At 37.6% G+C, this 18,826-nt stretch overlaps 1 protein-coding gene across 6 annotated transcripts in view; it reads right to left on the minus strand.

The window, feature by feature from the left end:
• Positions 1-2,306: 2,306 nt before the first annotated feature.
• Positions 2,307-18,826, minus strand: part of LOC137753349 (zinc finger protein 420) — a 69,389-nt gene continuing 52,869 nt past the window's right edge. For 4 of the 6 annotated variants that reach the window (XM_068528484.1, XM_068528485.1, XM_068528491.1 and 1 more), the window contains one exon: positions 8,933-11,017. In XM_068528484.1, coding sequence (XP_068384585.1) covers positions 9,087-11,017 — 1,931 coding nt within the window. In that variant the 3' untranslated portion in view covers positions 8,933-9,086. Of the gene's footprint in view, positions 2,361-8,932; positions 11,018-18,826 lie in introns of those variants that run through there. The other 2 variants (XM_068528493.1, XM_068528494.1) reach the window with 2 other exon arrangements.

Raw genomic sequence — 18,826 nt, forward strand, 5'->3', positions numbered from 1 at the left:
CCTGTGCACCGCAACAAAGAGCTCCCGCTCACCACAACTAGAGAAAGCCCGCGCAGCAACAAAGACCCAATGCAGCCAAAAATAAATAATAAATAAATAAATTTATATAAAAAAAGTTTACTGGGAAAACTTCAGTAAAATGACTGAAAGTCAGCATTTAATATACTTATTATATATTATTACATATTATACATATCCAATGGTTTACCCAATTTTCCTCAAAATAACATCTTGCAAAATTATAAGGCAATATCACAACCAGGATATTGACATTGATATAATCTGATGATCTTATTTAGATTTTCCCAGTTTTACTTGTACTCATTTGTGTGTGTATCTACATGTCTCTGTGTGTTTAGTTCTATACAATTTTATCACATGTAGGTTTGTGTATCCACCAACTTTGTCAAAATATAGAACAGTTCATCACAAGAATCCATTGCATTGTCCTTTTATAACCACCCACATCCCTCCTGTTCTTTCATTCCCCTATCCTTAATCCCTGGCACCCACTAATCTTTTCTACATCATATAATTTCAGCATTTCAAGTATGTTATATAAATGGAATCATATATTATGTTACCTATTGAGATTTTTTCTTTCCAATCAGCATAATTCCCTGGAGGTTCATCCAAGTTGCTGTGTGTGTCAATAGTTCATTCTTTGTTTTAAAGTTTTAATTGCTGATTATTATTCCATGGTGCGGATGTACCATGTTTTTTTTAACCAGTCACTTGCTAAAGGACATCTGAATTGTTTTCAGTTTTTGGCTATTTCAAACAAAGCTGATATGAATATTTGTGGACTTTCAATTTTACGGTTCAATACATTTTTTATTTCCCTTGAAACTTCTTCTTTGACCCATGAATTATTTAAGTGTGTGGATTAATTTCCAAGTGTTTGATGTTTTCTTATTGTTTTCTGTTTTTATTGATTCTAGTTTGATTCCATTATGGTCAGAGAATATATCTATATGATTTCAATTCTTTTAAATCTGCTGATGTTTGTTTTATGACCCAGCATACAATCTATCTTGGTGAATGCTCTATGAGTCCTTAAAAGAATGTATATTCTGCTGTTAGTGGGTGGAATGTTCTATAAACATTTAATTATATAGTTCTAAGACTGAAATAAAAGTAAAATGAACAATGTCACTAGGACCATATTTGTATTTACATTCTGGTATATCTGTGTTAAGTTTTCTATAGGGGATATATCTATTCTATATCTCTATGCTTAATATGTCTATATATTAAGTCATTGGGCATATGCATCTTTAAAGCTAATAGGTATTGCCTATGTTTCCAAAGTAGTTATGATTTTCACTTTCACCAGGAGATGAAATTACCATTTCTCCAAATCCTCACCAACTCTTGATACTTGCCAACTTTATTTTTGCCAATAGACATTTGTGAGCAGGTGTCTGTGTAGTTCTGGTTCACATCCCTGATTACTAATGAGGAGGAACAATTTTTCTTATGTTTATTGATAATTTAGGTTTTCTTTTCTGTAAAATGCATATGGATTTCTACACTTTTCAACTCACTTATTTGAGTTTTTCTGACTGAAAGGAGTTTGCATTTTGAAGATATTCATCCACCCTTGTGCCAGTTATCAATTTATTGCCTCACAGCTCCAAATTTAACTTTCAGTACCTGCTGTACTATAATGGACTGGCTTCTAAGCATTTTCTCCTTTAGAGTGAGCATGACGTTGAGCTTTTCAATAGGCTTCTCTTACTGGACCTGGTGTGCAGTGTTTTGCTTTTTCTTGCTCCTTTATGATTGTTTAGTAGTGCGGGTATGTGAGAACATTCAGTGCTGTTCTGCCCCAGCCATGTACCTAGAGAGTATATAGTCTCTTGGAACTCTGCAGCCCAGCCAAGGCCAGCAGACTAACTTCCTGATGCAGATAATGTGAACTGTAGTCCTTGGGCCACAGCAGCTTCTGACTCTCCCTAGGTGCCCACACACAAGTTGTGGGTCACTTATGCCCTGGCAGTTTCCCATGGCCCTTTCAATGCAGACACCGTGTTCTCCAAACCTTGTACCAGCACCTCAACTATACCAGTTGCAATTCAGTTGTGTCCCAAAGGTTTGCTTCCTGTTTGTTCGATGACTATAGATCAGCTCTGGCCCTGGAAACCCACCAAAATTCTCCACCATCCAGTGGGCTGAAACCACACCTTCTGTGAAACTTGAACTGAACCCCAGAGTTAGAGATGGGGCCCACCTTCAAAATTTATCTTTTCTTTGATATTCTCGCTCAGCCTTTGGGTACTCTTCAGAGTTCTTTTACATCTTGCAGTTACTCTTCTACCACAGTCTGATATTTCTTTATACTCCATCTTGATCTAGAACTGGAAGTAAAATATATCCTTTAATAGCCACATTAAATATTTACCTTAACTGGAATTAATGATGCATTAGGATTTATTTCTACGCTCTTATAGAAATTAATCTTTGAGCAAATGAGACGGAAATTGCATATCACTTCTGATAATGTTTCACTGAGTCACAGGACCATAACTGGTAGGGAGAATGGGAAATTTGTTATCGAGCTTGGTAGCCAGGTGCCCAGGAGGAAAATGAGAATTTTGGAATTCTGTCAGAATTATGGTACATCAACAAAAGAATAATATATAGCTATAAGAATAATATGCCACCATAAGAACAAAGGAACTCTTCATATCTGAGAAGCTCTCAGGGACAAAATATATTTTCCGAGAATGCCTAATGAAATATATCCCATCTTATATGCTTTCTTAAAACGTGACACTCTCCCATCAAGATAGACCTGCCTAGTATGATCCTTGACATTGATCTTAGTAATATTTTTTCTGATCTGTCTCTCCATGCAAGGGAACAAAAGCCAAAATAAAACAAATGGGACCACATCAAATTAAAAAGCTTTTGCACAGTGAAGGAAACTATCAACAAAACAAAAGGGCAGCCTACTGAATGTGAGAAAATATTTGCAAATAATATATCCAATAAGGGGTAAATACCCAAAATATACAAAGAACACATACAACTCAACATCAAAAAAACAAACGACCTAATTAAAAAATGGGCAGAGGACCTGAATAGACATTTTTCCAAAGAAGACATACAGATGGCCAATAGACATATGACAAGATGCTCAACATCACTAATCATCAGGGAAATGCAAATCAAAACTGCAATGAGATACCACCCCACACCTGTCAGAATAGCTATCATCAAAAAGACAACAAATAGCAAATGTTGGCAAGAATGTGGAGAAAAGGGGACCCTTGTGCATTGTTGGTGGGACTGTAAATTGATGCAGCTACTATGGAAAACAGTATGGAAGGTCCTCCAAAAGTTAAAAATAGAACTGCCATATGATCCAGCAATTTCACTTCTGGGTATTTACCCAAAGAAAACAAAACCACTAATTCAAAAAGATATATGCTCCCAATTGTTCATTGCAACATTATTTACAAGCTAAGATATGGAAGCAACCTAAGTGTCCATCGATAGATGAATGGATAAAGAATATGTGGTATATATATTCTATGGAATATTAGTCATAAAAAATGAAATCTTGCCATTTTTGATAACATGAATGGATCTAAAGGGTATTATGCTCAGTGAAATAAGTCGAAGACAAATACCATATGATCTTACCTATATGTAGAGTCTAAAAAACAAACAAAATGAAAACACTCGTAGATACAGAGAACAAATGGGTGGTTGCCAGAGGGGAGAATGGGTGTTTGGGGCAGGGGGATAGGTGAAGGGGATAAAGAGGTACAAATCTCCAGTTATAAAATAAATAAGCCATGGAGATGCAATACACAACATAAAGAATATGGTCAATAATATTGTAATAACTTTGTATGGGGATGGATGTTACTAGATTTATCATGGTGATCATTTCATAATGTATGCAAATGCCAAATCACTATGTAGTACACCTGAAACAACATATTTATTGTATGTCAACTATATTTCAATAATAAAAAATAAGTGCTTCAGAAATTTTTAAAAAGGTGTAGCTGCTTAAAGCAATAGAGAATGGCAGAAGTGAAATTATGTGACTTCCAAGGCTAGGTATGGAAGCATCTTTTTATTTATTTATTTGGCTGCGCTGGGTCTTAGTTGGCAGGTGGGCTCCTTAGTTGTGGCTTGTGGGCTCCTTAGCTGTGGCTCGCCTGCTCCTTAGCTGCAGCTGGTGGGCTCCTTAGTTGTGGCAGGTGGGCTCCTTAGTTGCGGCTTGCCAGCTCCTTAGTTGTGGCATGAGAACTCTTGGTTGCGGCATGCATGTTGCATCTAGTTCCCTGACCAGGGATCGAATCCAGGCCCCCTGCATTGGGAGCTTGGAGTCTTAACCACTGCGCCACCAGGAAGTCCCCTGGAAACATCTTTATGGCATGTTGTATTTTCCAAATAATGGCCACAACATATCCTATTCTACTAGCTCTTCTTATTTTGTGACACTTCTTTCATTGAGTTGTAACTGCCTCATCCAAAGGAGTATGACACAATGATGTTATGTGATTTCTGAGGCTAGATCATAAAAATTTCATGCACTTCTATCTTCTTCTTTGGGACACACTCTTGGAGCCCGTCATCATGTTAAGCAGCCACATAGAGATATCACGTGTAGGTATTGTGGCTGACCATCCTGCAGTCCAGTTGACAGTCAGAATCAACTGCCAGGCATGTGAGCAAGTGAGTCTTTTGATGATTCTAGCCTTCAGCCATCAAGTGACTCGCAGCTTTCAAGCCACCCCATTTGAGATGAACTGTTGCTGCCAAGCCCTGTGTAAATTTTTGTAGATGTGTGAGCTAAATAAATGATTGTTGTATTTTAAGCCAAGTTTGGGGCAGTCATTACACAACAATAGAAACTTGAACGATTGCCAAAACGTGTTAAATGAAAAAGCAAGGCACATTAAAAATAAACATAGTTTATATATTTTTAAAAAACAAATGGAAAAAGACTACGAGTTATATATATATATATATATATATTTTTTTTTTTTCCATAACATACGTAGTTTCATATGGACAATTTACATAAATGGGTCATTTCCTGATGGATTTGTACCATAGCCTGGGGACTGTTTGGGGGATTTGAGTCATAGGCTTTTGCAGGCTAGGATAGGGTTTCATTAACAGAACATTTCCCTCAAAGCTTTCCCTCAGGAAGCGTTCAAACTACTTGCTATTGTTTAATTACAATGCCAAAGATCGTTGGGTAAATACAGTTTTAAGCCTGATGATTTCTTTTGCTTACTGGCCCCCTTGCTCTTTCAGTTTTCTAGCCTTTTAAAGTTCCCAGGCAATTAATTATACTGTACATTAAATATCTCATTTTAGTGACTATTTCCTCTCTCTTTTCTTTTAAACCCCAAACTTCTCATCTCCCATACTTCCAGCTAACCTTGCTTACCACTTCATGAAAGCACTGAAGGAATCAGAACACTTCCCAAGACTTCTTCTATGTCATTTACTCACTTCCCAGCATCTGCACCCCATATCCGGCCATTTTATTGCTGGGAATAAGCCTCCCATGGTATCACCTAAAAACCTAATCCTTCCATCCACTAATCTTATCCCCTCTACCTATATAAGGTCATTGCTCCAGTAATTCTCACTTCTTTGTCCTGAATCATCCACTCGCTGCCGCGCCCCCCCCCCCTTACTGGATTATTCCAATCAGCATACAGAGTTGCTATTACTTCTCCCATCCTGAAAACAAACAAAAACACTCCTATTCCTACTGCTACACTAATTATTAACATATTTCTTTGCTTTCTTTTGCAGCAAAACATCTCCAAACAGTGTATCCAATTTCTATTCTCTTAACAGGCTTTCACTTCAATCACTCTAAAACAAAGACACCAAAAATAACTCTGCTCTTTTCAAGGTCAACAGTAACATCAATATTGCTACATCCAGTAGCCAATTCTCAAGCCTTGCACAATTATGTAACCTGACAACGGTATCTGATACCATTGATCATCCTTCCTTTGACTCACTTTCATTTGGCTTCTGTAATGTCACCCTCTCGGTTTTCCTTCCATCTCATGGTCTTCCTTAGCGTCTCTTGCTGGTCTGTCCTTTTATCCTTGAACTCTTAATGTTGGAACACACTGTGGATCAGTCTTTGCTATTCTTCTTCTCTCATTTACATGTAGGTCCTTAAAAATCTTAGTCTGCCTCCTTATTTTAAATAAGTATAGGCAATAACAACCAAATTAATATAATCTCTACCATAGTACAAGCTAGACCAACCAAGTGCCCACTCAACATTGTCATTTTGTGTCTAAAAGACATTTCAAACACGTTCAAAACTGAACTCCCAGTCTTCTCCCACAAAACTGATGGAACTGTAGCTTTCCATATCTCAGCTGATGGGAACACATCTTTCCAGTTGCTTGGAACCAAAACCTTTGAGTTAATGTCACCCTGGACTTCAGATGCTTGGAACCAAAACCTTTGAGTTAATGTCACCCTGGACTTTTATCTTCCTCTCAACAACTGACATCTAGTCCCAAAACAAATCTTGCCTGCTCCATCACATTTACCATATATCTGTAATCTAACCACTTCTCACCACTGTTACCATCCTGTTCTGAGCCACCATCATCTTTCATCTGAATTAATGCCATAGCCTCCTACCCACTTAGTTTTTTTGTTTAACACAATAGCAGCATGTCAGACCATGTCCTCTGCTCAAAACTCTCCAAGGGCTGCCCATTTCCCTCTGAATAAAATCCAAAATGCTCACAATGACTTACAAGGCCTTACAAGATATGGCCCTGTTATCTGACCTCCTCTATCAATCGTCTCCTTGCACAGACCTCTACAATAGCTTCCCTGATATTCCTCAAATACACCAGCATAGTCCCATTGTGAAGCCTTTGCTCTAGCTTTTTCCTCTGTCTGGTACGCTCTTCCCTTAGATAACCGCAGACTTACCCCTTCATACCTTCAAATCTTGACTCAAATCTTTCCTTCTCCATGGTCTACTCTGATCATTTTATTTCATACAGCAACAAAAATTATCATATTCCTCTCAACTCCTTTTGAATGACCTTTCCCCCCCATACCATTTATGTTCTAACATATTCTACAATTTATTATTATTCCATCTCCTCCTGCTAGAATTGCTCATTAATACAGTATATACTAAACACCTATGATAGTGGCTGGAATATAGTAAATACTTAATAAATATAACTAATTTTAAATGACAGGCTTGGGTGGGGAAAGCATTTTAAAGTCATCTTTGCTAGGAGGCTCACTGCCTTTGCATGGTTGGGGCAATGGTCTCATTTTTTGTTCAGACTGCTACTTTAAATCACTATAAGTGGCTTCAGGTGGGGGCAGAGAATCAGTTTGGTGTTTTGTATCCCACAAGTTTCAAAATTGTGAATTTACCATCAACCTGGATTGAGCACCTGCAGGCCTTACATAACATCTCTTAACACAGCAATGTCACTTTCAATCTCTGCTAGCAGCCTCTCTGTATCTAACTCTACACTAAATTCATCTCTTTCACAGGACATTACTGAAAGCAGCAAGAAACATCCAACACACACATTCTGAATCACTCCTTCCATTTCCCCTAACATTACAGCCTTAATTGGTACAAGATCTTCCTTGTAAGATGGTAAGGAGTCTGCTCATTTCAGTTTCCTAGCCTGAAACGAGCAGATCCTCATTCTCCATCGCCCTAAGTTAATGCCGTATTTGAGATTTCTTTTACCCACAGCACTCCACTTCTAGGTGCAAAATTTTATATCCATAATAATTATTAATGTCAATAACAAAATGACAACAGCATCAACAAATAAGAAGTTTAATTTTATATAAAGAAATACAGAAGGCAGGCAGACCCGAATTTGTATGGCTGTTTCATAAAATCAGCATAGGTGTAGACATGTTCTGTATTTCTGCTCCAACATCCTTAATACCCAGATACCATTCTCAAAGTCCCCATAAAATTGCCAGAGGTGCAGATTAAATATCCACATTGTAGGCAGGGAAACAAAAAAGTGCAGAGAGGAAATAAGGATTTCTTAAATGTCCTATTCATACAAACACCACTTACATCTTGTGGATCTGCAAGGGAGGCTGAGATAGCTTTTCAGCCAAGAATTCTATTACTGAAGAAGGGAAAATGAATATTGGGTAGGGAAATAGCAGTCTCTGACACAGATTCTTATCAGTTTTCATTGCAAAATAGTCTATAATGTCAGTTTTTTAGTTTAATTCAAAAGCTGTGCATTCAAGTTTTTAAAAATTTCCTAGTATAAAGATTTATTTTGGCTATCCAATTTTTTTCATTTCTAAGTAACATTCTTGAACTGTGGTCAGAGACGGTAGAAAATATGAGCTTTTGGACTTTGTTACAATTCACTTCACACCTCTTCAACAATCCACTGATTAAATGTACAGGGTTCTTTTTTTTACACTATGAATTTCCTCGTACACCATGTGGGATGAGATGTGAATGAAAGTTTTCTCATATTCATTACAGCATACAGTGCCCCCCACTCAGAAAATCAGGGTTAAATGTTAATGAAAGATTCTCAACATTCATTATACTAATAAATGTCCTCCTCTCATGCAAATTCTCTAAAATAACATGAGTCATAATGATAGCTTATATCTGTGATATGCTATGTTGAAGGCACTGTCCTAAAAACTTTATTATGTAATAACTTACATAATACTTCCAAGAATCTTATAAGGAATTAGTCTTAGGTCTATCTGATAATTGATTAAACCAAAGCAGTGGTTAGTTATCATGTTAAATGTCACAAAGGAAATCAACTGAGTCAAGATAATGTTGAAAAAGACATATGCTATGGCTAAAAGTCTTCCTATATTTATATTAACAGAATTATTCTCTATTATAATTTGCTAAAGTTTAGTAGGTTTTTCTATATGGATTACATTATCATTATCTTTCCCCCATACAAATTCACTGATGCTGAACTTTATGAAGCAAATGTGTTTGAATATTCACATTTTAAGAATTCTTTGATGATAATGAATTAATGACCAGAGAAGGCTCTCTATATTAGTCACAAGCATCAGATAATTCATATATAAACTTGTGAGCCATGACTGAAGTCTATTTCACATTCCTTATATTCAAAAGATTTCTCACTGATATGAACCCTTTGATGTTGAGTTAGTTGTGAACCACGAGTAAAGGCCTTCCCACATTCCTTACACTGATATGGTTTCTCACCAGTATGAACTCTCTGATGTCGAGAAAGATGTGAGCTCTGAGTAAAGGCTTTTCTACACTCTTTGCATTCATAGGGTTTCTCACCAGTATGGATTCTCTGATGTAGAGTAAGTTGAGAACCGTGACTAAAGGCCTTCCCACATTCCTTGCATTCATAGGGTTTTTCTCCAGTGTGAATTCGCTGATGTTGAGTAAGTTGTGAACCACGAATAAAGGCCTTCCCACATTCCTTACACTGATATGGTTTCTCACCTGTATGAATTCTCTGATGCTGTATAAGTAGTAAGCCACGAGCAAAGGCCTTCCCACATTCATTACATATGTAGGGTTTCTCACCAGTATGAAGTCTCTGATGTTGAGAAAGATGTGAACTCTGCGTAAAGGCCATTCTGCATTCTTTACATTCATAGGGTTTCTCACCAGTATGAATTCTCTGATGTTGAGTAAGCTGTGAGCCACGAATAAAAGACTTCCCACATTCCTTACACTCATAGGGTTTCTCACCAGTGTGAATTCTCTCATGTTGAGTAAGTTCTGAGCCACGACTAAAGGTCTTTCCACATTCTTTACACTCATAGGGTTTTTCACCAGTATGAATCCTTTGATGTCGAGTAAGGAGGGAGCCACGATTAAAGGCCTTTCCACATTCCTTACACTGATAGGGTTTCTCACCAGTATGAATTCTCTGATGTTGAGTAAGTTGTGAGCCATGACTAAAGGTCTTTCCACATTCCTTACATTCATAGGGCTTCTCATTGGTATGAATTCTCTGGTGTTGAGTAAGTTGTGAGCCACGGATAAAGGCCTTCCCACATTCTTCACATTTATAGGGTTTTTCACCAGTATGAATCCTCTGATGTTGCATAAGTAATGAGCCGCGAATAAAAGCCTTTCCACATTCCTGACATTCGTATGGCTTTTCCCCATTATGAATTTTCTGATGTTGAGAAAGCTGTGAGCCACAAATAAAAGCTTTGCCACATTCCTTACATTCATAGGGTTTTTCACCGGTATGAATTCTCTTATGAAGAATAAGTTGTGAGAGCTGCGTAAAGACCTTTCTACATTCTTTACATTCATAGAGTTTCTCACCAGTATGAAGTCTCTGGTGCAGAGTAAGTTGTGAGTTCTGAGTAAAGGCCTTCCCACATTCTTTACATTCATAAGGTTTCTCCCCAGTATGGACTTTTTGATGTCGGGTGAGTTGTGAGCTTCGAATAAAGGCTTTCCCACATTCTTCACATTTATATGGTTTTTCACCAGTATGAATCCTATGATGTAAAATAAGTTGTGAGCTCTGAGTAAAGGCTTTCCCACATTCCTTGCATGCATAGGGTTTCTCACCAGTATGAAGTCTCTGATGAAGACTGAGTTGTGAATCACGACTAAAGGCCTTCCCACATTGCTTACATTCATAGGGTTTTTCACCAGTATGAATACTCTGATGTTGAGTTAGGTGTGAGGCTCGTCTAAAAGCCTTCCCACATTCCTTACATTTATAGGGTTTCTCAGTAGAATGACACCTGGGAAGTTGAGATAAATAAGTATGCTGATTGAAAATAGACATTTTTTCATATATGATCATCCCTTGACTGAAATATTCCTCCTGATTTTCTTGTTGCTTTTCCAATGTGCCTTTGACTTCCAAATAATCTCTGGAATTGGACTCCTCAAGATCACAGTTTTCAAGCCTGGCACTCATTTCCCATTGGGATAATTCTGTTTCATAAGTGTCCTCTTTTGGAGTTAAGTCCTTGTTTGCACCCCTTGAAGGCAAGTCTGAAAAATAAGAGATCAAAAATTTCTTTTGTCATTTCAAAAGACCTTCCACAGTAGAAAAGACTATATGTGAAAAAATATATATGGAAATAATATCCATAGGAAATAACTGGCTTACCTCAGAGTTTTTCAAATATTGTGTACTACTTACCTTTCACATCAGAACCTGATACATGCAAAGTTTCATAAAACAATACCTATTCTGTTTTCTATTCTATTCTACACTACACTATTCTAGTCATCTTTTTCTCTTCACCCCACCTTCTCTCTCTCACACAAAAAGTCAAAAACCACTAAACTGATTTCATGCTGCAGTAATGTGTTGCTACCCAGAGTTTGAAAAAACATTAGCTTAGAATGATTTCATATATTAATATGTATAAAGGGCACACGAGTGATCAGAGAATAATGAAAACTATACTTAGAAGATAAGGGAAGGGACTTCCCTGGTGGCGCAGTGGTTAAGAATCCACCTGCCAATGCAGGGGACACAGGTTCGATCCCTGGTCTGGGAAGATCCCACATGCTGCGGAGCAACTAAGCCCATGCACAACTACCCAGCCTGCGCTCTAGAGCCTGCAAGCCAAAACTACTGAAGCCCGCGTGCCTAGAGCCCATGCTCCACAACAAGAGAAGCCACTGTAATGAGAAGCCTACACACCGCAACGAAGAGTAGCCCCCACTCACTGCAACTAGAGAAAGCCCTCGCGCAGCAACAAAGACCCAACACAGCCAAAAACAAATAAACAAATAAATTAATTAATTTTTAAAAAAGAAGATAAGGGAAGAGATTAAGAAAACCTTTTAGGTCAGTAGTTCTCAAATTTTGGTGGGGATCAAAATCACCTAGGGACCTTAAAGATTCCCAGATAACCACACAAGACTAACTGAATCTGCATCTAGTGAATCAGAAAAGAGAGCTTGGAAATCTCTAGTTTTAATGCTTCCCCCTAACAGATTCTGATTCAAATTCAGATTATGATTTGCTATCTTTGCCTAAAATTTCTAAATAGCTTCCAAATTAAACTTCTAAAATAAAATCCAAATGCCTTCCATGACTTTGAGGAAGCTCTCCATGGTTCCTACCTAAATATCTGATTCCCCATGAGCCTTCTCAGCTTTGCTCACTATTTGCCAAACATATTAGATTCCTTTTAGCTCTGAAAATCACAAAGCCTATTTCAACTTACAACTACCTAGAGCCTGTCCTATGTCTCTGGACTGCTCTGAATGAGATACTCTATATAAGCCAATTCTCATCCTAAGGTCTCAATTTAAATACCAGTTCCTGAATCTTAAACATTTATTTCTGGTAACAGAAGACTAGATAATTTAAATGAACCTTTCTAATGACGAGAGCAATTATACAAATTGGACAAAATATAAATGGCACCTGAATAAAGGCATTAGAGAATTCATGTAAGAATAAAGAGTTGGTGGGCTAAAAGTTGAAAGATATGAAAACTCAGAGAAATAAGCCCAACATTTGGGGCTACTTTTCCATTTGGGGAGGTCTTACAATTCTAGAAAAGGCAAGTGAGATGTGGAGAAACTAAACAGTGTTTTGGACCATTTCATGGGTCTTGGGTGACAATAATTGGAGAACAAGGCTCAACATAAATTCTCCATACTTTGGGTTGGGAGCCCAGAGGGCTACAATGAGGAATAGGGAGAAACAGTAGACCAGTCTGGGCAGCGTCTGAAGTCTGAATCATATCTGAATCATCTCAAACTCAGATATCTGGACTGAGGTAATTCAAGATCGCTTGCCATAAGCAAACCTAAATCTTCACTGAAGATGAAGGCTTAAAATTGCTTTTATAATTTCTCTTTACAGTGTCTAGCACTCAATAAAAATTGACCAGGTGAATGAGGATACAAGACAATTTAACTAAAAATCAGGAAAAAAAGACAAAAGAAACAGACCTATGAGGGCTCTAGTTATGTATCCACCACCACAGTAATGATAAACAACAACAGTTCTATTATTCCTAGATACTCTTGTGCCATCCCTTTGCAGTAGATCTCTCTTCACCCTAGGGGCAGATGCCTGGAAACCACTGATCTGCGTCTTCCTCAATACCTCCCTACAGATGCAAACAAAAGTACATCCATACTAAATCTACGATAAAAATGCAAAAAGTGATCATATGCCTCTTCAATTGCCTAGTCTCTTGCATACTACTTCCTAGGTACTAACCATGGTTATCTTCTTTAGTTCTCCCTATCTTTACCAATTAAAATACCAAGTTGCTTTTGTTTACTTATTTTTACTTCACCCTGTTTTGTTTCTTTATGCCCTCTCATGTCTTTTCTTATTTACTCTTCTATCCAAGGCAATTCTATCTGTTCATCCCAGAAGAATATCTTTTATCATTTCTCAGGCACTGCTACAGGTCAAAGACATAACGAAAGGCCTCTGTAATCTTACAGAATGTTGGGGATGTTGGAGAGAAAAAAAAGCAATTATTCAATATAAGGGAAAGAGTCTGGAGTGATAAAGTTCCTGGTATTCTATTTTAAAAAGAGTAGGTTGGATGGACATATAGATCAAGAAAAAGAACACACACAAAATTCTAATACACTACATAATGGAAATGCAAAACAGTACACCATGATGAAAAAGAGTTTGGTTGTTTCTTATAAACATATATGCAGCATATGATCCAGCAGTCATAGGTATTTACACTTACATCCAGATAAACATCTGTACACCAAAAATTATAGTAGCTTTATTCATAATCGCCAAAAAAATGGAAACCCAGATGTCCCTCAAAAGGTGAGTGAATCAACAAACTTTGGTATTTCCATACAATGGAACAATACTCAGCAATAAACAGAAACAAACTATTGATTTATGCAATAATATAGATAAATCTTAAATATATTTTACTAAGTGAAAAAAGCCAGACCCCAAAGGCTATAAATTTCAATTCTCATTTGTATAATATTCTGGAAAAGGTAAAACTGTAGGACTGAAAATAGGTCAGTTTTCATAGGTTGGAGGGAGGAAGGATTTGACAACAAAGAGATAGCATGAGGGATTTTAAGGGTGTAATGCAACTGTTGTATATTATGACTGTGACAGTGGATACACTTGATATGTAATGGTGCATCAGATTTCCTGAAGAACACACAAAAAAATGTTGGATAAAACATGACAAACCACTTTCTAAAAGTAAGCCAAGTAAAAAAGAAAGTAAAGAGGATCCACAGGGGACACAATGAAATAAAAAACAGAAACTAGAGAGGTAAACATGTTTTGAAGCCACACCTATCTTCAGGACATTTGCTGTCTTCAATGGCCTACATTTGAATCATAATGATTAAAAAAGAAAATCCAAGAGACAAGGCCTTGGACCAATAATAGGTCAGGGATTAGAAATAAACCTCTTCACAAAATTCGAACCATCCAAAGCCTACAGTTCAGAGGGAGGAAAAAAATCCTCTGGAGTCAAAGGAAAAAGACAAGAAAATCTTAGTCTTAGCAATTTTAAGAAATCTGACTTACTCTGAGATGCGGAGTCATTGGAAGGTTGTGAGAAGCAGCATGACAAAATCTGACTTTGCTTAAAAATGATCCTTCTGGTTGTTTTGTTTAAATTTTACAAAAAAACAAAAAAAACCCCAGATAGTCAGTGGGAAAATACAGAAGCTAGGTGGATAGAAGTTAGGAGGCTATAGCAATAACCCACATGGCTCAGCCTAGAGTGTGGAGGAAGGGGTGGAGAAAGTGAGATGTCACTGGATTCTGGATATATTTTGAAGGTATAATGAAGAGGATTTCATGATGGATTGGACATGCAATATAAAAGAGAAAAGTCAAAGAAAACTCTAAGTATTTTGCCTGAGCATCCAGAACAATAAATGTGCTGTTTACTGAGAACTTCTCATTATAGTAGAAGGTTTGGGAGAGAATATCAAGAGCTTGGTTTTGGACTTTACATGGTAAAGATGTTGAGTAGACAGGCATATATGGGGTTCTGGGGACATACATGGATTAGATTTATAAATTTGGGAATCGTCAACAAATAGATGACACTTAAAACTATGGGATTTGATGAAATCATCCAGGGAGCCTTTGGATACAGAAGAGATGGGAAGAGAAGGGAAGAAAAGATAAGGGAAGTCTGAGGATTGAGCCCTCGGGCACTTCAACATTTAGAGGTCAGGTGGATGAGAAGAAACTAGCAAAGGAGATTAAGAAGGAGCAGCCAAAAAAAAAAAAAAAAATGAAGGAGCAGCCAATGACAAGGAAGATGGAGAAAAATTAGGAGAGTGTGGAGTCCCAGAAGCCAAGTGAAGAAAGTGTTTTAAGGAAGAATGATCAATTTTTTCACATGCTGAAAGATGAGGTAAATGGTGACTTCTAATTTAACAAAGTCTTTAGTGATATGGAGGATACTAGTGATCTTCACAAGATAGTTTTGGTGGAGAAATGGGGATAAATTTTGATTGAAGCAGATTTAAGACAGCATGGGAAAAGAGCTGGAGGTAGGGAGCGTGGAAAATTCTTTTGAGAAGTTTTGTTGTAGAAAGTAGCAGAGAAATGGGGCTGTAGCAAGAGGAAAATGTGTTTAGAGATTTGTGTCTGTTCTGTTTTTCCTTTTAAGATGAGCGAAGTTACATGTTTGTGTGCTTGTAAGTAGCTCTCTGCAGGAAACAACTCTTTGCAGGAACCAGCACTTTGCAGAAGGCCTTTTGCCTTGTCACTTCAGCAAAGCTATATTTTAACTAACTTTTACACCAGATGCCCCCATGCTTAACTAACCTCCAGTCCAATCACACCTTTGAAATCTACTGATCACACAATGCCCTGCCTAATCTGTTGATTCTTTCCTTAAAGAAGGAGAAATGAAGAATAAGTAATTACCGGATGACTGGATCCTTTCCCCAGCCTTCCCTTCAGTAATCCCACGAGCAAACTACATGAACAAGATAGCATCTAAAGGAAGATCACAACAGTCAGTAAGTCTGCATGTAATGGAAAATGACGAGGAATCTGACCCCCTACCTTAATGATTAACTGAGATCGTTTCCCCTTTTGTCCCTTTAAAAACTTTCATGGCCAAGCAGAATCTTCGGAGTTGGTTCTGGGACACAAGTCCTCCTTCTCTCCAGGTTGCAAGCCTCCTGAATAAAGCAACCTTTTCTTTGCCAACCAACACTTGTCTTTCAAGTATTAGCTTTCGAGTGGTGAATAGCCGAACCTGAGTTTGGTAACATGCTGATAAAAACGATTATAACAGATATAGACAAGCTGATGTTTCAGGAGACTAAGAGAGCAATCACTTCAACAATGTCCTCAAACAGATGAGTAGGACTGGCATTTAGTATATAAGTGGAGGTACTGGCCTTAGATAAAAGCACAGAAAGTCATCTATGATAATAGGAAAAGAGGCAGAATGAGTACGGGTGCAGGGAGGTAGATTGATGAAGCTTAAGTTTGTAGAAGTTCTTTATCAGTTTCCAGTGAAATCAGCTCAGGGCAATCATCTTATAGTCAGGCAAGAGGAATCAGAACAGTCATGGCCTTAGGCAACTAACAACTTAGCTCTGAAGTAAATAAGCAAAAATTGATAGCCGTACAAAGAGAAACTGGTAAATCCACAGTCAAAGTAGAGGACTATAATATTGTGATATAAGAAGAAGCAGTATATTTGGACTTTGTCCCTGTTTTCTGGGAGAAAGCTCCTTAAACTCTCAGAATTTCCTGAGTGATAAAGGTAAAAAGAATGTTTTTAGTTATTCGTAACATGTCCCTTTCAACCACATGAGTTTATGTTAATGAGGTGAGTTTTGGAAAGCCCCCAAGGACAGGAGCTGGTTGCCAGGGGAACCAACCATGTAATTAAAGCATTGGAACTTTCAGCCACTCCCCCACCTCTGGAAAAGGGAGAGAGGTTGGAATTTGAATTAATTGCTAATGGCCACTGAGTTAATCAATCATGCCTACATAATGAAGCCTCCATGAAAAACCCTAACAGAAGGGGTTCAGAGAGCTTCTGGGTCAGTGAACACAATGAAGTGCTAGAAGGGTGGTGCACCTGGAGAGGGCACAGAAGTTCTGCAACTCTTCTCCATGCCTTCCTATAGTGTAAGCCTTACATTTGGTTTTTTTTTTTCTTTTTTGTAATGCAAGAGTATGACTTAAGCTTTGACTGTCAAGGCATTCACTTCAACCATGTTTGTCTGGATCCAATAAACACATTGCCAGGCACATGATTAGATAAAGAGGCAGGCTGAATCAGGCTGTCTCCCCACACTGAGGCTCCTTTGTTTTAGAGATCTTGATTGATTTCAATAACTGACCATTTGGGCCACTTGTTTTTTATCTTCCCATGCTTTAAATTCCCACTCCTACATTTTAAATTTGCTAATAAGGAGTGGGCTCATGAAATTCTAGGCCCCCACCCTCAATCCCAATAAAAACAGAACCCGAGGCCCACATGTGCACGTGGGCACTGGCTCTCTCCCTTCCTCTCTCCCTCATTCTCTCTCCCCTGACAACCTCGCTGTGTGGACTCAGATGTGCTGTGTAACTTCCAAGTCCTGTAAGTAATAAACCTTTATTTTTTCAAAGTTTCCTGAAGGGTATTGCTGAAGGGTGTCTTGCGGTCATAATAAGAACCACAAGGGCTGGTCTGGCCATAATACTGATTATCAGTAGGCTGATTCCAGCACAAAACACTTATCCTGTACATTTCTTCCATTTAGTTGCTCCTGAGTTGTATCCTTTATAATAAACTGGTAAGTGTAAATGTTTCTCTAAGTTCTGTGAACCACTGTAGCAAATTATTGAACCTGAGATTTATAGCCCGTGAGAAACCCTGATTTATATAGCCAGTCAGTCAGAAGTACAGGTGACAACTGGGGACTTGCAATTGGCATCTGAAGTGGGGGGGGGGCAGTCTTGCTGCACTGAGCCCTTAACCTGTGGGGTCTGCACTAACTCTGGGCAGTTAGTGTCAGAACTGAGTTAAATTGTAGAATACCCAGGTGGTGTCCACCAAGAACTGGAGAACTGCTTGGTGTGGGAAAATCCACACATCTAGCGTCAGAAGTGGTGTGTGAGTTGAAGGAAACAGTAATTTTTTTCCCCTTTTAGGACATAATATAAACAGACAAGAAATAAAAACAGAGAAGACTGGAACATAATAAGATAGGTAGATGGATAAAACATAACATGTTAACACGTTATAATAAAATTAGAAATTACAAAAACATACAAAAATAATATGTAATCCTAGAATTAAGTAACTCAGATACTTCTATATAATGTTTGGCATAAAAGGAAAATGAAAGAAAAATAAAACCTACAAACAATTTAGAACTAAATACCAAGAGCAACCTTGTGTGAAATCTCATGAGATTCAGCTAATGTGACACAGAAAACTTACAGCCTTAAATGTACTTATTAGAAAACAAGAAATAATTCAAAACAAGAGAATTAAGGTTCAACTGAACAAGGAGAGGGAGAAATAAACAAAACAAAACAATTAGCTAGCTAAAAATCAGAAAACTAGTAAAGTAGAATGTAGAAAGAATAGAAATGGCTACCAAAAATAAAAGTCAATTTTTTGAAAATACCAATAAATGATATAAAAATTTGACATGCAGGAAAAAAATCAGATTGAGCACAAATCCAAAACACTGGAAAGGAAAAGACCTTAAACTCAAAAAATCCAAAGGAGTTAAAAAGTGTTTATGACAAAACCCTATGTATAACTCAAGAGTAAATTACAAAACTAGATGAAATGGATGAGAATAATTTTTAAAATGACCCATGAAGATAGAAAATCTGAATAT

Source organism: Eschrichtius robustus, chromosome 19 (assembly GCF_028021215.1).
Source record: "Eschrichtius robustus isolate mEscRob2 chromosome 19, mEscRob2.pri, whole genome shotgun sequence".
Taxonomy (NCBI): Eukaryota; Metazoa; Chordata; class Mammalia; order Artiodactyla; family Eschrichtiidae; genus Eschrichtius; species Eschrichtius robustus.